This window comes from Helianthus annuus, chromosome 3, assembly GCF_002127325.2.
Source record: "Helianthus annuus cultivar XRQ/B chromosome 3, HanXRQr2.0-SUNRISE, whole genome shotgun sequence".
Classification (NCBI taxonomy): domain Eukaryota; kingdom Viridiplantae; phylum Streptophyta; class Magnoliopsida; order Asterales; family Asteraceae; genus Helianthus; species Helianthus annuus.
Genome location: NC_035435.2, coordinates 75391196 through 75413674, shown reverse-complemented (window position 1 = coordinate 75413674; position 22479 = coordinate 75391196). Strand labels below are relative to the sequence as shown.

The following is a 22479-nucleotide window of genomic DNA, read 5'->3' as shown; positions in this document are numbered from 1 at the left end:
TTAGCATATTTAAAAAAATAATAATACAAAAAGATTTTCGACAACTGATGATGAAAAGCTAATTTTCAAAGTTTCGAGTGCTAAACATGATGAACAGTTTGGGGAGAGTTTATTTGAGATGTGAAATAATTTTGAAATGATTAGATGGTTCATGAATTTGAATCAAAATTTTGAATGTTACAAATTCAAGAAGCTTATCAATGTCAAAATTGTTTATTTTACAAGTGGTAGAGGATTGTGTAGGTTACAGCCAGGTTTCTGATCCTGTTGCTACGGAGAGCCAGGAGATGTCTCAGATCCTGTGAAAACTTGAGCAGATTTTGAGCCAGGATACGATCTTAAGGCGATAGCGAATTCCAGACTGCGATCCCAGCTTATTGATAGGGGGAGTCTGAAGATGTTAGAACCAGATTCAGATCCTGGAACAATACTTAAGACAGAAGCTACAGATGCTGAAGAACTTAACGAATCAAAAGACCTGATAAAGTTTTTGGAGAGCCAGGTTGCAATCCAGGAATAGTCAGGGTGAGATTCTGAAGACAATGAGGAGTTAGAGATTGAGGATACGTACAATGGAGAATATTTTGGATAAGAATGAGAAGACTGATCAAGACTGAAGAGTCGACATGCTGAAGACTCGTACCGAAGACTTCGTCAACATCCAAGGGGGAGTCTGTTGGTGCATATGTCTGTTGACTTCGTCTTGTATCGAGTCTTGTAACTAGTATGATAGATCAGGGCACGAAGATCGAAAAAACGAGAAACATATGAGATGCAGCCATTTCGCACGAAATGGAAATGCCATTTCGTACGAAATGGAACATGTCCATTTCGTACGAAATAGGCAGATATCCATTTCGCACGAAATGACTTGCCTATAAATATGTGTGCTTGGTCTTTCATTTGTAGACGTTCTAATTCCGGTGCCGAGGTGCTGCCGAAGTGTCTCTAGCCTGTAAAACGTTGTTTTATCAATAAACAAGACAGTTAATGTGTATATCAAGCTGTTTCAACATCAATACGTCTGTTTCCGCCTTTCATATTGATTAGAACTCTTCTGAACGACTCGTTTTGGTCGTGCAAACGATCCTACAGGTTTGTATTTTAAACTCAAAGTCTTTATTGGTATTAAACAATGTGGGTTGTAATATCTTGAAACTTAGTAATGGATGAACAGCATGGTTTCTATCATTTAGTTGTTTGGCATAATTGAATGCAATGATATTAAGCAAGTCACACATAATACTCTTCCGCAAAAGTCAGGGTGTGACAGCCCTTACCGCCATGGCCAACAGCTAGCCTAAACGGCTATGGGTAACGGTCATATTTTGCTAGCCAATCCCAGCCATCCACATCATCTAGCCAACCCGCCCCACGCCAGGCTTCATAGCCACGCTAGAGGGGCAAAGCCGTAACCCTGGCTAGCCTGGTGTGTCTAAAGCGGTGTTGGGTTGGTTCCCACGCCCCAAACCCAAGCCCACACCCCGCGGTCTAACGGAGGGGTGAATAAGGTGGGCCCACACTTTTAATAATCCATATTGGTTTTTACTTTTTTATAGGGAGGGGTAAATATGTAATTTCAGATGGACTTAACAGAGAAAACTAACCTTCATCCACTTCAGGGACTATCTGAGTAACAAAGTGTCAAACCTGATGGACAACCGGTGTAATTTTCAAAAGTTAAAAAATATAAGTGTTATTTTACAAAACAATAAAAAAGGGCAAATTGGATAATGAATGGTTGGCCTTTTATAGGAGAAGAGGAGCAAATACAAAAGTCAAAATGTCAACCTTTTGACCTAGCTCCACAAATAGATATTTCTTTCTTGAATCCAATCAATCATATTCTCTCCGATTTTTGGGATCAGATCTCAACATCGATAGGCGCAACCATGTAACAATTTTCTATCCGCATATATATATATCAATATTGTTTGCATAATTTTAGGTTTTCTTCTTATCATTTTCCGATCCCCTTTTCAGATTCACGCCGATTCATCTTAACCCTGTTGCAGATTCATCTCAAAACAGGTAATTCTTTCTTCGCTAATCTGTTCCTTGTAATTTCATATTTTACGGAAAGTAAATCTTGTTGTTTTAATGTTGATCTATTAATATTAATATGTAGATTCATCGTTGTATCCTTTGACTTGTGTTAAATTTGCAAAGATAATATGAAGTTGGATTTGTACAATTTTTTGTTTAAAGGATTAGCTAAATAAGGCATTTGTTTTGTTTGATCAGCTTTTGTTTGGATATTGATTTAAGATTGAACCTTGTTTTTATAGGAATATGGGCTATCTGGATTCGATAACGTCTGCGATCCCGGGTCAATCTAATGGTGATTCCCCGGACAGTGGTGGTGGTGTGAGCGAAGACTCAAAGTTTAGCTATGGGTTTGCAAGCTCTCCCGGAAAGAGATCTTCGATGGAGGATTTTTATGAAGCGAGAATCGATTGTGTAGATGGTGAAATGATTGGTTTGTTTGGAGTGTTTGATGGTCATGGCGGTGCTCGCGCTGCGGAATATGTGAAGCATCATCTTTTTAATACTCTGATTAAGCATCCGAAGTTTATATCGGATACGAAAGCAGCTATATCTGATGCGTACAGTCATACGGACACGGAGTTTCTGAAATCAGAGAACAATCAGAACCGAGATGCTGGATCAACTGCTTCGACAGCTATTCTAGTTGGCGACCGTTTGTTGGTGGCAAACGTTGGTGACTCACGCGCTGTTATCTCCAGGGGTGGTAAAGCGTTTGCTGTTTCTCGTGACCATAAGCCGGATCAAAGTGATGAACGACAGAGGATTGAGGATGCTGGCGGGTTTGTGATGTGGGCTGGAACGTGGAGAGTTGGTGGCGTTCTTGCTGTTTCTCGTGCGTTTGGTGATAAGTTGTTGAAGCAGTATGTGGTGGCTGACCCAGAGATTCAAGAGGAGAAAGTTGATAACTCGCTGGAGTTTTTGATCCTTGCTAGTGACGGTCTGTGGGATGTTGTGACGAATGATGAAGCAGTTGCGATGGTGAAACCGATTGAGAGCCCAGAAGATGCGTCAAAAAGGCTGGTGCAGGAAGCTTCTGAGAGAGGTAGTGCTGATAATATTACGGTAGTGGTTGTTCGTTTCTTGGAGAATGAAGCTAGTGGCTCGACTTCCCATTGAAACGTAAGTGTGCTCAATAGAGATTTCGTATTTGTTTTTAATAGATTGGCTGGCTTTACTGACCAACTTTCTACTGTGTTCAGTGGTGTAGGTGTTCCGTGTGCGTTGAAAACATAATAAGTGTACAATTAATGCAAATTTCTCTACTCTTTTTGTATGAGCTTATGAAAGAAATACATTTGTCTCTTTTGGTTGTGGCTTATAGGCAGGCAACTTTGTATTTTGTTTTAAGTTTTGGTTGTGTTCGTTTCTCGATATGGAAGTCACGAGTTTGCATGTTAGTTATGTTTCATTGTTTTGTTCCTTATATAAATGTCAAGCAATGATAAGAGTATCCTTGTCTTGGCCTGTTCCTAAAGAACCAGAAGCTCACTCGGGTCGGGTTTCTAAAGAACCAGAAAGGAGGAGTTGTTGCGTTTGTGTTTGTGGTAGCGCCAGTGGTTAAAGATAGCTTGTGCCATGGACAAGGATGTCTGGAACAACAGTAGTTGGTATATGGCTTGTTTGTGGTAGTTTTTCCATTCTAGTCATTACGACGGAGAACGCAAGACTGAAAACAGGTGCCGAGGAGTTAGGAGACGTTGCTAATGGTGGAACTATGGCGCCTGTTGTGGGAGCACTGGTAGGTGGCGTTCTGTGACGATTGTGGTGGAATATCAGCTTCCATGTTTCGGTCGCCTCTTCGGATCTGGATGCTGTCAAATGAAGAATGAAATCTCGTCACCGAAATATTGGCTTCTAGATTGCTTCAACTTACAACCTTCTGACCAAATATTGTTCAACTTGCCTCTTTCTTCGACGTGATTGCTTCAAAATAGGACACCATGAGCTTCACCACTGGAAGAGAGGTCCTCATGTAATCACCATCTGCCATGAAAATAAGTATTTGATCGGAGATAAAATGTATAAAGTGTAAAAGTGAAAGTTGTGAGAGTATCATACCTGAATATTACTTTGCATTAACTATTTATTGGAGGGAATTTACGGTTGATGTCACTATCACGTGATGTGGTCCCACATGGTATGCATCAGGGATACCACATGTTTTGATAGTGACATCTCAAATTCCATTCATCAGGGATAAACATTACCTTTCTCACGATTGTGTAACAAAATAGTACGTGAATTAGTGTGGATTATTTTGGGTTTACTTTTAATAATTCAGGTACAGTATTTTATCTACTTGTGTCGGGTTCCGGACCATACATCTTCAACACCTAAGGACAAAAATCATGTTAGACTTGAAATATATGTTCTATAAAAGTAGAGGGTGTTCAAATGCAAACCTAGTAAATGGGTTGTGTTAATCACTTGAAAGCGTGTTCACCGGTCTAACCTATTAAAAAACTCTTTTAATTCATATCAATCCTAAAAAGAGTTAATTTTATTGGGTAAGGTTCAAATACATAGAGAAAGGTTAACGTACAAAACTGCTTAACGTACGTTAACGTATGCGACGAAAAACAACATGCGTGATTAAGTTTATAACGTGCGTGATTATATATTTGATCAAAATCCCATGCGTGATTACACACATGTATGCGTGATTATATCCAAGTTGCTGAAAGCGTGATTAGGTTTTATCAGTTTTGTACGTGCGTGATTTTCATATTAACGTGCGTAAATTTGTCGCGTACGTTAACGTACGTTAAGCCGTGAAGTACATTATACTTATTCCAAATACATATTAGTCTCCTAAAATTAAGAAGTCTCAATTCATTGTGTCTTTTCTTTGTTTGCGTCATTATGTCTTTTGCGACTTAACATGTTTTTTTCACTCGACATTAAGTTATATTTCTCGGCTATTTATCATATTTGCGATCCATTGTGTCCTTGTACCCTTCATAGATTTCGACACTTTGTAAGATAACTTTAGTCAATTTTCTTTTATCAATAACATTGTATCTCCTTCACTAATTTTTTAAGTGATGGGCAAAATACGAGAGTTCCAAGAGATTCGGGGATTTGAAAGGTTTTAAGGCTTTAAAAAATTATACATTATGTTTTAGGGGATGATTATACCGTGCAAAGGCTATAGGACAACATGGGTCGTCGATTGCAAGATCTATGGCTCAAAAAGACGAGGTAGCAATTACGTAAATTAAACCATTCTACTATTGAAAGAACAAATGGAAAAAAGGCATTTTCGTCATAAAAATTGAAAACCCATCTCTTTAAACAAAACCATCTCTTCATTCTCTTCATTATTCAAAATCAAAATTAGGAATTTGCAAAAACCTAAATCGCTCATTCATCTTCTCAACACGAAATATGCATGGATTGTTCACTTAAAATATCAACATAAGTGCATTATGTTATTCTATATATCTAAAGTACGTCATTAAGTTTCACAGGTAGAAATAAACAACCTTCACAATCAGATAAATATGAAATGGAGCCTTCGAAAAAAAAAAGATGATGTAAGTCCCAATTACTACGGATCACAGTGATAATCATTGATTTACACACAAACATGTATTAGTTAGGTGTTTGAATGTGTATAAACTAACAAAAAACAAAAGAAATAAGATGAAAATGAGATAGATCTACTAGAAACTAGATGAAAAAAGGAAACCAATACTCAAGAAAACATAAAATGACATAGATCCCAAATGATATTACAAATCAGCTCCTGGATTCACACAATAAGCTCCAAAACCCGTTTACACCTTCAAAAACACACACTTAAGACCTCTCCAAACCCTAGGGTGCACACTTACTATTTATAGGTTCAGTTACCTACGTTTTCATAAATATGCAAGTCGCGTATTTATAAATATGCAAGTGATATAAATGCGCTGCCAAAGTGTAAAACAACTATTAAGCTTTTATGGTTTAACCCTAGACTTCTAAAACCTATCCAAGACACCCAAACATGATATCTTAAATACCAATGGTCCTAACAAATGGAGGTAAGTACACTACGTAGTTTCTTTGGTTGAATTATGTGAAAATGAATTTAACAGTTGCTAGAAAATTTCGAAACAAAGAAGAACAATGACAAACCTTCTATAAAAAAGACTGATGAAAATGATTCTAGATTTAGGGATTCATTGTATATCTGATATGTGATTTTAAATTTAGGTATGCATTGAGCATCTGGGACGTAATTTTGGTCTTCGTTATGTATTTGATACGTGATTCTATATTTAGGTATACAGTGAGTATCTGGTACGTGATTTAGGTATTCATTGTGTATTTGATACGTGATTCTAGATTTAGATATACATTAAGTATCTGGTATATGATTTAGTTATTCATTGATCATTTGGTGCATAATAATAGATGTAACATTACATTGAGCATTTGTGACTGCTTTAACACATGGTACATGATTATTACATTGAGTATTTGTTACTGCTTGCACACATGGTATGTGATTCTAGATGTAGGTATACATTGAGTATCTGGTACATCATTTAGGTATTCATTTATCATTTGGGACGTGATTATAGATGTGGGGTTACATTAAGCATTTGTTACTGCTTACACATATGGTACGTGATTATTGATATTGGGTTATATTGAGGATTTGTTATCGTTTGCACACATGGTACGCGATTATAGATGTAGGGTTATGTCACACCCACAAGTTATAGTTGGGCATGACTTGGTATCATTATATATGCAGCTGAATATATAACTAAGGTTTGTGGAATGCTGAACGCCAAGTCAGCTATACACCTTCAAGGTAGTTGTTCAATCTAAAAGCCTATCTTGAACATGTCAAGGTCTCGACCTTCTAAGGTTTCGAACATTTCGCCTATTTCCAACCATGCCATAGTTAAACGTTACTTGAAAAACATGCTTAAAAATGTCAACATAAAGTTAGTGAGTTCATAGGTTTTGTTCGACATAATGTAAATCATTTTCCTTTTATGTTTGAAAAGATCATCATTAAAATGTATAATAGACACATCTTTGTAATCCAACATACTCGTCTTTTGTCTTTTGAAAAGATAAGATTAACATATCTTTGAAAACCAATCATACTTGTTAATAAATATATCCTTGAAAAATGTATATACTTACCACGAAAGTCATAATACATATACCCATAAAAGAGGTAATGCATGTATCATTTAATAACCCGACATAATTACTCGTCAAAAATATGATACCAATATCTTTAATAACCCGACATACTTACCTGTGAAAGACATAATACCTATATCTTTAATAAACCAACATATAGACCAACAAAAGACATAATACCTATATCTTTTTTTACTTGGCATATAGATCAATGTAAGACATAACACCTATGTCGACAAACTTCGTCAACCATAACTTTAATGGTTTCTATCAGTTTTTAATCATTTCATACACCGGATACACATATCCTGAGTGATCTTATTGTTAAGCTAGCAAAGATGAATAATGTTGTAATTACCATGGGTCGTATAACCAAACACTGACGCTATTTTTGCCCCTAAACCAATGTTCACCAGAAATACAAAACGTTATGGATATCATGCATTTATTACCATACTGGACAAGTTAGCGCGACTAACCATGAAGGGTTTGTCAAACCAAATAGATCTTTTCAGAATATCCATGGTTATACTAGTTAGTGGTTATACTAAGTAGAGGACGTTCTGTGGTAATGTTACATTTCATGTCTGTAATACAATCAAGATCAAGCTTACGTATTATCATGTATTATCATATGAACACCCTACGGGTTTCTATTGACTATTATGCATGTACAAGTATGGAAAACCATCCATGATGCAATTAGCATGTTCCATGTCACTTGTATATTTAATCATAAAGTAAGGTCGTTTTATCTCCAAATCATGTGGATAGCTTACGTGTTTTTGTAACTAAATATGCATGTACGAGTATGGAAAATCACCCATGATGCAATTAGCACATTCATGTCATTTGAATAGTTAATCATAAACTAAGTTCATTTCATCTCCAAATCATATGGATATCTTACGTGTTTTTGTGACTAAATCTGCATGTACGAGTATGAAAAATCAATCATCAAACAATTAGCACGTTTCATATAAATTGCATAATTAATTACAAACTAAGCATGTTTCTCCCGCGAAGTATAAAACAAGTAAAAAAGGGCCGTGAACTCACAAAATTCATGTTCCTGCTTCTACCCGAAGACTTCTGCTAAGCGTACGACACTACACGATTTCTACAAAGCGAGAGGCACTAATAAGACCTCGGATCTAATCCGAATGAGACATGTTAGGACTTCTACCCTAAACCAAGTGTATATAGTGTTGATAAGGCTAGTGGTTGGTGATTGTTTTTACAACGAAACTTGTTAACGTTTATTTCTGAAACTACAACTTACGTTTTATACTTATAGGTTTCCAAATATCCATACCATGAAGTTTCAGAAATATGACTATCTTCGAGGCATGTGGGTTACCTCTCGATACTTGTTATTTTACCGGTTTTACCGTTTATTTCTATAGTTTATGGATGTCGGTTTGGAAATAGAAGTTGATTTAAATACTTGTTTATCCCCTAAATTCATTATAAATTATTCCAATGACCAAATAATTCCACAAAATTCCCAAAATCTTTTCTGAATTCATAAACTTCTGGAAAGAATATTATTTTTCATATTTTTAGTGTTTTTGTTAAGAAAATGTAAATAAAAGTCTTTAAAACGTAATTTAAAGCCCTTATTTAAAACCACAGCTCCTCAACTCGGATTCTCTTGAAATTTGGTAAAGTATCTTTTTATGACTAATAAATATTATTATAAAACTAGACACTTAAAAAATATTGTCTTGACATCCCAAAGGTACTGTACAAATTTTAGAATATTTCAAGACCTATAGTTAGGGTTTTAATGCTTAGAGCTTTCTTTTAGGTTTTTCGGTACTGATTTTTGTTTAGTTATTTTCAGTGTTTTTCACCAATTTCTCCTCATCAAACCACTATATTAACCTTGTTATTATAAACTAATGGGATTCATCAAAACATGATGAATCTAAGCTCTTTTGAACAAGTCTTGTAAACGATTGCTTACTTCAAGTTTATTTTATACACCCTTTTGTTCTTGTACTTTGTTCATCAACTTTTTGAAGGTTATTTCCAAAAATTTTATATGGTTATAATCTTAACAACGTAATGGTGATTTTGGTTTAAGAATCTTTCAAAAATGTTAAACATATTGCAAGATGTGATACATAATACTTATTAGTTTTAGTGTCTAAATAGTTCAGTTGAAAGAGGTGCGAGTGGAATTTCAAATTCCTACGAGAATCAGATAAGCAAAGCTTCACGGTTAATGAACAGGGCAATTCTGTCGATTTCAAGAAGAGTTGTTACCTAGTCTACATTGAAGCAAACGTTTAATATGTCCTCCACGTTGTGTGGATATATAAAGTTATACTTTCTAGCTGATAAGATGTGTAAGATGTCCCCCACGTCGTGTTGATGCACCAGATTATAATTTCTAGATGGCGCCATGTTGTATAGGTTGCTTATTTGATTGCTAGACAACTCATAAACTTCTTGAATACGGTATTCTCAAAAGTAAAAGTGTGACTAGGCAAGACATAGTGGATAATCTCTTAGCAATTTCTTTACATAATGAAGGTTGAAATTAGCAAATATGTTACCAATGATAGAGTATTTAGGGTAACAACACTGAAGATATTACAAGAACATGATCAATTCTAAGTGTTTAGTAGGACAAGAAGCTCTTGAAAAACTACTCAATAATGATTGCGAAGGTACACACTGGATCTCTTTGGCTAATAGTGGAATTAATGTTTTACCTACTAAGCTACATTGATAAAAACTTACAACACTTTTTCTACAAAATAATCCAAAGCTGAAAACCATTTCGAGGTCGTTTTTTGAGCATATGCAAAAGTTGCTTGTTTTGGACCTCTACAAAACCGGACTCGAGTCAATGCCTTCTATGAGCAACATACAAAGGCTTAAAGTTCTTTATGTCAATGGATGTGCTATGTCAAAAGAGCTTCCATTAAAAATTGAAGGTCTTGTTCATATGCTTGAAGTTCTTGATATACGTGGTTTTATAATCAAAAGGTTTAAACATTTGAGGTGATTGATGGTATCTATCAATGGAGATAGTTCTTTGAGTCATCTTCTGATAAGTGAACTCTCTTCACTAAAGGAGTTAATCATAGATGTAAAATCATAGGTTGTCCATATGGATGAAGATGCATATATGCCATGGTGCAATGAGATGATAGGAGATCTCATAGAGAAACTTCACTTTGAAAGAATTAACCACGCTAAAATTTTGCTTTAAAGATGATGTTGTAGATGACGATGTCACTCAAGTCAGGGATGATACTTTAAAAATCTTCATTCCAAAACAAGGCAACCTTATATGTGTTTTAATGGATAGAAGAATCCTCAACTCTAGTGCATTACAAGTTTATATTGGTTTTCGAATAATTCCAAACCTTGAAATTCTAAAGTGTTTCTATGGTTATGATAGCTTTGTATTGTCTTCTGATAAGCTAGCCATTAACCCAGTAATTGAAGAGGTTTTAGTTATAGTAAAAGCTCTCAATCATGATGAAAGACAATACTATGGAGCATCTAGATCAAATCAGGATGTCAAGCATTAGCATGCATCACCTTCATGGTAGTTTGGTTTTAAGATGAAACAAACTTGAAACCCTCATGCAAACCGTTGGCTTCTTGAACCTTAAGACTTTGGTTCTTAGTGAATGTTCTCAATTGAAAGTAGTGTTCTCAAATACTGTGGTTCAACAGGTTATACATATCCATCGTCTAAAGATAAGAGATTGCCCAGGTATTGAAGAGATCAACATGTTATTAACTAGTGGTTGTCACTCCCTAAAAATTGCAGCGAAAGAGGCGCATGGTGGTGATGGATGTTGGCAACCATAAATATAAGTTTATCAGCATTAAGAATCAAATTATCTTTTATAGTCATTCATAATTAAAAGTTTAAGGTGTTTAGTTGGGAAAAGGACCCATTATGTGGATCAACCTACAAAATATTCATTGTCTTAAAACATCATGCCCGAAGGCATTAGGTTGCCAAAAACCCGTTTCAAATTCTGAAGTCACTAGGTACCTGAAAAACACGCTTAAAAAGTGTGAATACAAGGTTGGTGAGTTTAAAAGTTCAACTCAATTTAACATTATGATAAGTTAATTTCCATTTAAAACACATGACGACTTTAAACCAAGTGGTAATATCGTAAGCTTCTAAGAAATATGATAAATTATTCACAACCATGAGCCCATAATCAATACAAGACTTCTTTTCGTCCCACATTTTCTTTCAACATATATTCTCTCGTTAAATATTGACCAAAACGACTATTCACAAGAGTGGGTTATCAAACCCGATAGATCTATACCCTGTACCCTTACAAAGGCTATTGATTACGGCGACGGGGACATATTCCCATGCTTCTTTTCCTCGAAAGGATTCACACACACCTTCTTAGGGGGGACACACATTTCCTTTTCTCAAGACCAATCATGTATTACCTTATAATGTTGTCTATAGTCATGTCATTTGAATAAACAATAAAACATGTTCTTCCCACAAAAATTGTAAAACATTAATTCAAAAGGGGGTTGCGTGTTTGGGTGCATAATGAAGTTATCAATTAAGCCCGTAAAATAGACATTCAACCCTAAAGCGCCCTATATACGAGGGACACTTTAGAATCCAACTAAAAGTATACTATGGAAGTTGTTCACTCAACTTATTAGACCCCCAAAACATTTTATTTCATTAACCCATAAATTTGGATCACTAGTTGGTGACTATGACATGTTAATCAATTTATAAGTGGTGGACAGTAAGTTTATAAAAGTTTTATCTAACACCTTTTTATATAACAACTACAAACAAACACACACACATATATATATATATATATATACACACACTTGATAACATAAGTATACGTATACATACAACAATCCATAACACACATTCCATATAAGCACAAAATCAAAACATGATCATTTTTGCACCTTAGGAACTATTTATTAGATATATAATACATCTAACTTTCCGTCCTAAACCAGTTCCATCACATAAGCATCTTTTATACTGAAAATTAACATTTTTACGACCCTTTTAAGCCTAAAATAACTTTGTATGCATGCTCAATCATCACAATCAAATCCATACTTCATAATTAGTATTATAGATGCAAAATAACATGTTTATATCATCATATCTACAAATAACATCCATTTCCATGATTAAATCTACCATTTTCACCATATTTCAAGCATAGTACGCATATCCAAACACCCCAAAATCAATACTACTTTAAATTTATTATGAGATCTGTTTATAATATGTAAAATAACATTAAATCATATAACCAGATCTTAAATCATTATTTACATGCATGTATAATTCTAATCATTTGAAAGCATTTCGAACACCAAACGTTCATCCAATGTATCTAAACAAGATGATTTCATACATGCAATTAATAAAGTACTTTCAAACATAAAAAATCTCAAAAATTAGATTTGATATATCCCCTAATGAAACCATGTTTGCATTTTTAATCTAACACATTTCAAGCATCATTTTCAAACAACAAGAACACTTACACGCATGGCATATACCTATGACTAGGGATGGGATTGATACAGTACTCGTACCCATACCCGTATCGGTACCGAAAATACAGGTATCGAATTTTAACAAATTTGGGTACCAAATACCGTACCAAATATATAGGTACGGTACGGGTATTTCAGTACGGTACCCGTTTTGGTACCATTTTGTTTTTATTTAGTTTTTGAGCACTCGTACGGATACTAAATAGGTAAAATTGACATGAGTACCAATATAGTACGAGTACCAAATAGGTAAAATTGGTACGAGTACCAATATGATACGGGTGCAATATAGGTAAAATCAATACGAGTACTATAAATACCATAATACGAAATAAAACATAACATAAAAAACTTTTAAAGGTCTATATAAAATTCGGTACCAGTACCCGTACCCGTACCATTACCAAATAACAAAATCAATAAAACAGGATACCGATACATGTCGGTACAGGTACGGTACGGTACGGTACGATACGGGTACGAATATGAGTATTTGGGAGAAAAGCCCATCCCCACCTACGACCCATATCTATATGAACAAACCATCTAAATCATTTAAATCAAATGTTTCCTTGTTTTTGTTGACTTCGTGAAAAATTCCATTAGTTTTGTGAACAACTTGCTTAAAAACAAGATTTAAAAGCAAAGCAAGATGAATCTTAACTAAGGATCTTACCTGAATTTTTCCTGAAAATAGATTGACCCTAAAACTTGCATAGAGGCTCCTAAAGTCCTGATCTTGACATACATAAAGAGAGAACTTGAAAACAAACTCGCCGGAATTTGGTCGGAACTCTCATTGGAGTTGCTCTAGAGCTCAAACCGCTCTGAGTTAGCGAAAACTAACATCGCCATGCAAACAGGAACATCGAAGTTAGTAGGAAATGTGAGTTCACTCACCTGAAAACTTTGCCAAAAAAATCACCGGAAAGGTCACCGGAGGTTAGCCGGATCTTCTATAAAGGGAGAGAGTAGAGAGAACTGAGAGTGTAGAGAGAGATGATGAAGGTAAAAATGGAGAAGAAATGAACATGATGAGGGTATTAATAGGGACTTCTTGAGCCATGGGCTTAGGCTTGGGTTTTATGCTTGGGCTTATGGAGTAGGCTCACGGATTGGCTCCTTACCTCCTTATCCAATATCGCATACACTACTCTGTTTCAGTCCGTTCTTGCGTCAAATTTTTGTATTCGCTCGCAAATTTTATGATAATATATTTTCAAAGTTAAAATAATTATTTTTATACTAAAAATAATAATGATTTTCTGATTAGGATTAGTTAGCCCGTGCCCTTGCGGTGTGCCTTTAATTCGCGTAAATCGATTCACTCGCGAATCCTTGTCGTTTTCACGATCTATAAATTATCGTAAATCATTAAAACACACACACATATATATTTATATATAATGTTAACCCGGTTGTCATCAATGTTCGTATCAGGTATTTTATTGCTACGCGATACAGTAATTTACACATACTAATTACAACCCATAGCATAATAAGGCTTTTCTAAACATCATAATGACTTTATTTATTGAAATTTAAGTATAAACACACAATTATAATATAAACACGCTTTAATACAATACGGACAGTAATATGAAAATACAAGATGTCATAGTGGTGTGATATTTTACCAACACTTACAACTCGTTGGGGCTGTTTGTTTACCTCTTATTGAGGCTCTTAATGGTTCACACATCTTGCTGGTTCAGCATTTAATGGTTCAGACTGTTTGTTTCACGAGCATATGTCTGAATGGTTCAGATATTTGCCTCTGAATGGTTAAGCATTATACAGAGTCTGAATGGTTAAAACCTCTAATCTGAATTGGTCAGACATTTGTCTCTGAACGGTTAAGCATTATACAAGTTCTTAATGGTTCAGGCCTCTTAATGGTTTAGCACTTAATGGTTCAGATCTCTTACTAGTTTAGTACTTAACTATTCAGATGCTGCCAAACAGCCCCGTATTCACAATTTATGGATGTTAACATAGATATGCTCAGATGTAGAGTTGCCTTCTGTGAATACCTTGCAAATACACAAGTGTCCCAAGCTCGTAGAATTACCTCTCGACGCAAACAGTGCAAAGAACCTACGTGCCATCAAAGTTGAAAGATGTGGTGGGGGATCTTGCAACTAGGCCATGACATCAAACATAAATTTGAGCGCTACTGTAAATTCTGGTAACGGAGTCAAGTTATTCTATAAAGGCTCCTAATTGTAAGAAGTGTAAGAATGATTTATAGAGTGACAAGTGTCCAATAACCTAAAATTAAACGCACTACATCACTACCCAAAAACTAAACACCCACCTCCACCCCATCACCACCCAAAAACCTAACCCCCCCTCCCCCCCCCCCCCCCCCCTCCCAAAAAAAAACCTAAAAAAACCTACCCTCACCCCCTCAAAAAAAATCTAAAAAAAAACTAAACACCCACCCCCTCCGCAAAAAAAAAAAAAAAAAAAAAAAAAAAAAAAAAAAAAAAAGGGGTGGGTGATGAGGGAGGGAGTGGGTGGGTGGGGTGAGGTTTTTGGGTGGTGGTAGATGTTTAAGTTTTTTTTTTTTTTTTTTTAAATGGGTTTTTTTGAAGCATTTGTATCCTTCTTACAATTAAGAGACTTTGTATTTGATCCTAATTCCTAGTAATGTCTTATAAATATCATCTTAACATGATTAGCATATAAAAACTAGAGTACAATGATCCACATGTTTTTTATCTTTCTTTTTTCAACACGTTGCAGTGGTCAACCTTTCCCTTTTAACTTAAAAAGCAAAGTATTAACAATACAAATGGTTTGCAGATCTATTGAATACGCTTGGATTTTAAACTTCAAAAGCCCAGTTTGAATCATTTTCACATGCTTTTGTGTAGCGACTAACATAGCAGTTTGTCAGAGGTAATTTGTTTCAAGGATTCTCTTGCAACTAGTTTCCTTGTTATCCAAGAAAATTATTCTGGTTATATAGTGTATGGCTATAATATGAGGGTGGGGTGGGGTGGGGTGGGAGTGTGCAATTCTATGTTGCCAGATTCGGTTCTTGTTGTTCCTGCTGAATTTTAATATACATCCACCTACATATAGATACTTCATGCATAAACTTGCAGTCCCTCCCTCTCATGTAAAAGCATTTCATCATTTGGCACATAGTATGTTCATGATAGATAAATTCCATTGGTGTTGTCGTTTGTGTTGGCACAAATTCAAATTGAAATTACGTTTGTATTTTCATATTTGTGGTTGACGACGGGCCTATGGGCTGTCCCATTTACCCGTCTTGGGCTATTATTACATGGGCCCAACAAGTAAAAGCCCAAATGCTGAAACTTGCCCACTAAGGGACTTTCTCATAAATTGAGCGGGAAACAGAGATATTTAGCAAGGGAAAAAGGAGCATTAAATGCATGACAAGAATGGTATCTCCGGTTGGCACTTTACTATCAAGCCAGCACCATTAAATGAGGGAAAGATCTTACCGTTGGGGCTCAGACACGTGTCTGAGTCCCCCAAAGTCTGATAGAACCCGTTGGATCGTTTCGGTATAATCCCATCGAAGAGATAAGGGCTTCCGGCTATATAAGGAAGGTAAAGGATGGTCTTAACGGCAAGTCCAAGGTATCACACTAAATACTCTCATATTTATTCCGACCATAATTCCTCTACATTAAAGACACACACATATTTATTAGATTCACACCATAGAGAAACATTCCGATGATCACACTCATCGGATTAAGCTTCTCATACTCTCCAGCAACTTTACTTATTCTCACGCGGAGCTTGGTCACGGATTCCCCCTTTGGGGTCCCCCGTGGCGAGGCTAACGGTTTTCTTTTTTGTAGTACTCAAAGGCTGGGATATTCCGACGTCAGCGAAGACCCTTTGAACGTAATCAGGGATTTGGGTAATCGACATTGGCGCCATCCGTGGGACTATTCAGCCTAGCTGGTAATCTCACTCCAAAACACCGACGTTGTGATAACCTATTCGAGAAGAAACAACATGGCAACACCACCAAGTTCACGAACCATCCAAACGGTGCAAAACGATCATGATAAGGTCACAGTGGAGGACATCACTCACAAGTAAGAAAATGAAAACCAGGTAGAAGCCCTGGAGAAGGAGGAGGCCATCACTCCAGATTTTGTTGCCATGCACAGGGAGAAGTTGAAAAAACATCTCGAGGATCTAGAAAGACAAGAGAGACTCAATAGCCTCAGGGCTAGATTATCATTTGACACACCATCCAATCAGGAAGGAGTAGATCCACAAAGCAAAAACGGTGGCACTGACCCTCTCGAAACCTTCATGACAGCCCTCAGGCAGATGTCCTCGGAGGAAAGAGAAGACCTCATTACAGGGAAGAAACAGAAAGGAAAAGAAAAGGAAAAGGAGAATCAAAGTGACGATGGTCTGGATCAATCTTACCTCCCTCGGGATTTGGCTGAGATTTCGAAGTTCACCAGGAGAATCGCTGAAGCACCCATGCCTCCCAAGACTAAACTACCTCCGAACTTCGACATGTATGACGGGACAAGAGATCCTAAGGATCACCTCCATGCTTTCAAAGGCGCAGGACAACTGGGACGGTGGCCTATGCCGGTTTGGTGCCACATGTTTGTACAAACTCTAACGGAGGGAGCCAGGCTCTGGTTTGACAGCCTTCCCCCAGGAGGAATTAACAGCTACGAAGAGTTAAGCGAGAAGTTCCTGAGGAACTTTGGCCAGCAAAGAAAAGTGATTAAAAGCCCAAACGAAATCATGCATATAAGGCAAAGGGATAATGAACGGATAGACCAGTACATGGAGAGATTTGTCAAAGAAAGTATGAACATCAAGGATGTCCCGGAGGTCATGAAGATCAGTAGTTTCATCAAAGGACTAAAGCATGCCCAACTGTGTGAAAAGCTAGGGAAGAGTTCCCACATTCATTTGATAATCTCATGGACAGGGTCAGGGCCTTTGTCAGGGGCAAAGACACGGTCAGCAAAGCCAAGGAAATGGACACCCCGACCCGGAGAAGCAATCCTACTCTAAAACCCCCAGAAAAAGTTACGCCCTACTCACGAAAACCAGCTTTTGATAAGATGCTAGATGACAGGGCAAGACACACATACTCCCCATACAGACCCCGGGGTAGGGGGCTACCCCCTTATTCTGATAGCTTCACCCCTCTCACCAAAACCCCGAGTGAAATATTGGCTACTAAGAGGGTGAAGAACTCTTTTCCAAGGCCACCACATAAAGCCGGGACCAAAGGCACAACCGAACGAATACTGTGACTTCCACCGGGGCTTCGGTCGTAGAACCGATGATTACATGTACCTAAAAAGGGAAATAGAGGTCGCGGTAAAGATGGGTAAATTGGCTCACTTGGTTAGAGAAATCAAAGAAGGGGGAGGGGATCGCAAGGGAAAGGATGTCAGGGAGCCTGGAAGGGCAGATGTAGACATGATCAGGCGAAGGAATGAGCTTGACACTACTAGGAGTGTGAAAGCTAGGGTCCTGGGTCCCCCAGACCGCATGAGAGCTCCCATATTGATGCCATACCTGGAAGAAAACGAGGTGCAAAGGCTCCCCCTCAATATTTCAGCCATAATAGCCGGGCACAAGGTAGCCAGGATACACGTAGACGGGGGAAGTGGAGTAGAAGTAATATATGAACATTGTTTCCTAAGGTTTGACAGGTACGTAAGGGATAGGCTGGAGGAAGACTCAATCCCCCTTGTTGGTTTCAACAATAGTGTATCGCACCCCCTGGGAAAAATCAGGCTCCCATTTACTGTTGAGGTAGGGGATCGTACCCGAACCATAACCCTCACTTTCACAGTGGTCCGGGCACCCTCAAAATATAATGCAATCCTAGGAAGACCTGGGATCGGTGACTTGCAAGCACAGGCCTCAACCTTAGGAAACAATGTTCCAAACGCCAAAGGGCTTGGCCGGGGTAAAATCTTCGTATGAGGTAGTGTCTTCTGTTTCTGAGGGGGAAGTGTCTGAAAAGCCTCAGAAAGAAGGAGTAGAGGAATGGGTCCTTTGTGACAGGTTCCCGGAGCAAATATTTAAGGTAGGAAGCCACCTGAGCGACAAATGCAAAAGTGCCCTTAAAGAACTGCTTCTCCTAAACGTGGACGTGTTTGCGTTCCAACACGGAGACATGACGGGAATCCCAAGAAGTCTGACCGAGCATCGACTTAACACATACACCTGGGCAAGGCCGGAAAAGCAAAAGAAACGAAGCATGGGTCCCAGCAAAAGAAGGGCAGCCTGTGAAGAAAAAAGATGGGGGGGGGGGTGGAGAATGTGCATTGACTTTCAAGACTTGAATAAAACATGCCCCAAGGGCTATTATCCCCTCCCAGAGATAGTCATCCAGGTGGATTCCCTATCTCAGTACCCCCTGAAGTGCTTCTTGGACGCTTACAAAGGATACTATCAAATACAAATGTCAATAGAAGACGAGGAAAAGACTGCTTTTATTACAGACGAAAGGACCTTTTGCTATACCAAGATGCCCTTCGGACTAAAAAATGCGGGGGCCACTTACCAAAGGTTTATGAACACTCTCTTCAGGGAGCAGCGGGGACGGAACCTGGAGGTGTACGTCGACGACATTGTCATAAAAAGCTTAACAGAAATGGCCATGATAGACGATATAGCTGAGACCATCCGGGCCATGCAAGACGTAAATATGAATTGAACCCTGGGAAGTGTTGCTTCGGGGTAGAGGAAGGGAAGTTCCTGGGAGTAGTGGTCACCAAGGGAGGGATCAAAGCCAATTTGGAGAAAAGCCAAGCTGTAGCCGAAATGCGATCCCCCCGATCCCTAAAGGATATTCAACAACTGAATGGGAGGTTGATTGCATTGAATCGTTTTCTCTCAAAGGTAGCTGACAGGACCCTCCCCTTCATGAAGGTGCTGAAGGACTGTCTCTAGACAGACAAGTTCAAATGGACCCTAGAAGCCGAGACAGCTTTCCAAGAAATGAAAAACTACATCTGCAATCTCCCAACCTTAGCTACTCCAGTCCCCGGGGAAGACTTACTCCTATATTTGTCCGCCTAAAAAACAACCATAAGTGCGGTAATGATGGTGGAAAGAGAGGGAAAGCAAATCCCCATATACTTCATCAGCAGGACACTCAAGGCCCGGAGGAACATTACATGCCCTTCGAGAAGTTTGATCTGTCTCTTGTATTCGCTTCCCGAAGGCTGAGAAGGTATTTCCAAGCACATAAAGTCATCTTAATGACGGACCAGGCACTTCAAAAGGTACTCAGGAGACCGGAGCTCTCAGGCCGATTGGCCAAATGGGCAGTTGAGTTAGGAGAACACTCCTTGGAATACAAGGCCAGAACTGCCACGAAGGGGCAAATACTGGCTGACTTCTTGGCAGAGGTCCTGGAGGACGAAGAAAAAGAGCTCCTGAGGTGGGAGGCCCTGGAGAATGAGGAAAGAGAAAAGGAGGATGAGGCAACATGGAAACTGTTCACAGACGGGGCCTCCAGCGAAGAAGGAAGTGGAGCGGGCATCACAATGATCAGCCCTGAAGGAGTTGAGCTAACTTATGCCATCAGACTGGACTTCGAAAATACCAACACAGCTGAATATGAAGCCTTTTTGGCAGGGCTAAGGTTGGCTAAGAAGATGAAAGCAAGGAATGTGGAGGCCAGTACTGACTCACAGCTAGTAGTCAAGCAGTACCAAGGGGAGTACGAGGCCAAGGACAATGTAATGGCTCAGTATGTGGCCAAAGTGAAGGGAACAGCCAAGGCTTTCAAGACCTTCAAGCTAGAGTACATCCCCCGTGGGGGAAACAGGAAATCTGATAACCTTAGCAAGCTGGCTTCTGTGGCATTTGACCACCTGGCAAGAGAAGTCAAGGTGGAGGTCCTAACCTCCCCCTCCTTTGGCACAGAAGAGGTAGTTGCGATTGAAAACGCACAGGAGACATGGATGACACCGATTGTAAGATTCCTCAAAGATGGAATACTACCTGAGGGAGATTGGGCAGCCAGGAAGGTAAGAGTCAAAGCTTTGCCATACGAGTTGATTGACGGAGAACTTTACCGAAGGTCATACCTGGGCCCATCCTTGAATTGCGTCGACAGTGAAGAAGCTAAGTATGTGATTAGAGAAATACATGAGGGTATTTGTGGCATGCATTCTGGGCCAAGGACAGTAGTGGCAAAGGCGACGAATGCGGGATTTTATTGGCCTAGAATGTATGAGACAGCATCGGAAGAAATCAAGAGATGTGACAACTGCCAGTTCCATGCATTCATCACGCACCGCCATAAGCACCCCATGATACCCGTGTCAACGTCTTGGCCTTCCAGAAGTGGGCCATTGAAATAATTGGGCCATTCCCAGAAAGCCCAGGAGGGGTTAAATATGTGGTGGTCGCCGTCGATTATTTTACCAAGTGGATAGAGGCAAGGCCCTTGGCGAAGATAACCAGGGAACAAATGAGACGGTTTATACTAGACAACATCATCTGCAGATACGGGGTCATAAAGGAACTGGCGAGTGACAATGGTGTTCAATTTGCTGGAAAACCCTTCAGGCCATGGTGCGAGCAGATGCACATATGCCAAGTGTTTACCCTTGTCACCCACGCCCAGAGCAATGGGTTAGTAGAAAGAGCAAATCAAAGCGTTATCAAGGGAATGAAGGGGAGACTCAGGAGGAAGCAAAAAGGATGGCTGGAGGAATTGCCATTTGTTCTATGGGCATATAGGACCACTCCCAAGCACTGCAATGGAGAAACCCCCTTTAGCTTAACTTATGGGACGGAGACTGTCATCTAAGATGAAATAGGGTCCCCAACTGCCAGAATGAAGCTTAGAGAAGCCGAAAATGAGCAAGACCTCCGAATGAACCTGAGCTTGCTTGAAGAAAGAAGGGAAATAGCAGCAGTCAGGGAGGCTAAGTAGAAAAAGCAGCTTGAAAGCTATTATAATGCCAAGATGAAAAAGCTCAATCTTGTCCCGTGAGACTTGGTCCTGAGAGCAAATGAAGCTAGCCTGCAAGAGAGCACCGGTAAACTAGGGCCCAACTGGGAAGGACCCTACCGGGTTACTTGGGCAAACGGCAAGGGAAGTTGCAAACTGGAAACACTTCAAGGCAAGGAAGTTCCAAGGACATGGAACCTTATGCAACTCAGGAAATACCACATGTAACATCTAAAAGATGAAAGATGCTCCCAAGGGAAAACCGCCAATGTCACACCCCGAATTTCCACGTATCACCGGTGGGCCCAGTGGGGAGTATCGTGACGTAGTCGATGTCATCATGGTCAAACAACACAATATATAAATGCACAGCAGAAGCAAAACATAAATATATTACATTCCGAATATAAAGTAATGTCAAAGTATTACAACGGAAAGTAAAGGATCCACAGGCGGATCAAATAAAAGAAAACTGTTCAACAGTCTTTAGGCATCTAGAACTTGCAAGATTCCTTATTAACGCCCTGAGCTTCCAGCCAATTACGTTCAGTACCTGTCACTTAACCTTTTTGGAAAATACGTCAGTTTACACTGGTAAATACAATTAACTGACTCATTTGAAAAGTTTTTAATAAAATTGATTTGGATGCACAAGGCACAACATATCTTTTATAACTTGGGACAATTATCTTTATAATCTTGTATACAGATTTACATGTTCGTTATACGTTCAGGGCCCGATGTAGAAACCGAGTCAAGATTAACAT

The 22479-nt window shown here is 38.7% G+C and overlaps 2 protein-coding genes and 1 long non-coding RNA gene across 4 annotated transcripts; 2 read left to right on the top strand and 1 right to left on the bottom strand.

Annotated features, from left to right (window-relative positions):
• Positions 1 to 1715: 1715 nt before the first annotated feature.
• LOC110928895 (probable protein phosphatase 2C 59) lies at positions 1716 to 3396 on the top strand. 2 transcript variants are annotated; one of them, XM_022171948.2, is made up of 4 exons: positions 1716 to 1894; positions 1984 to 2031; positions 2289 to 3168; positions 3249 to 3396. In XM_022171948.2, the coding sequence occupies exons 1-3, from the start codon at positions 1734 to 1736 to the stop codon at positions 3163 to 3165; spliced, it is 1086 nt and encodes a 361-aa protein (XP_022027640.1). In that variant the 5' UTR covers positions 1716 to 1733; the 3' UTR covers positions 3166 to 3168; positions 3249 to 3396. The 2 variants fall into 2 exon arrangements, with proteins under 2 accessions (XP_022027640.1, XP_022027639.1); XM_022171947.2 differs by having other exon boundaries at positions 2289 to 3396.
• Positions 3397 to 11057: 7661 nt separating this feature from the next.
• Positions 11058 to 13757, bottom strand: LOC110927636. The gene is made up of 2 exons (XR_002585783.2): positions 13430 to 13757; positions 11058 to 11227 (listed from the first exon to the last, which is right to left on the bottom strand). It is a non-coding gene; the product is annotated as an uncharacterized LOC110927636 (long non-coding RNA).
• A 5952-nt stretch (positions 13758 to 19709) lies between these two features.
• Positions 19710 to 21116, top strand: LOC110931399. Its single transcript, XM_022174796.1, has one exon. It carries the CDS (start codon positions 19710 to 19712, stop codon positions 21114 to 21116), a length of 1407 nt encoding a protein of 468 aa, XP_022030488.1.
• The last annotated feature ends 1363 nt before the right edge of the window (positions 21117 to 22479 follow it).

Coding starts and splice junctions, on each gene's coding strand:
- LOC110928895 (XM_022171948.2), top strand. CDS start 1,734: ATGAATGGTTGGCCTTTTATAGGAGAAGAGGAGCAAATACAAAAGTCA. Junction 1,895..1,983: donor ACATCGATAGGCGCAACCAT/GTAACAATTTTC, acceptor TCCCCTTTTCAG/ATTCACGCCGATTCATCTTA. Junction 2,032..2,288: donor GCAGATTCATCTCAAAACAG/GTAATTCTTTCT, acceptor TTGTTTTTATAG/GAATATGGGCTATCTGGATT.
- LOC110931399 (XM_022174796.1), top strand. CDS start 19,710: ATGGACCCTAGAAGCCGAGACAGCTTTCCAAGAAATGAAAAACTACAT.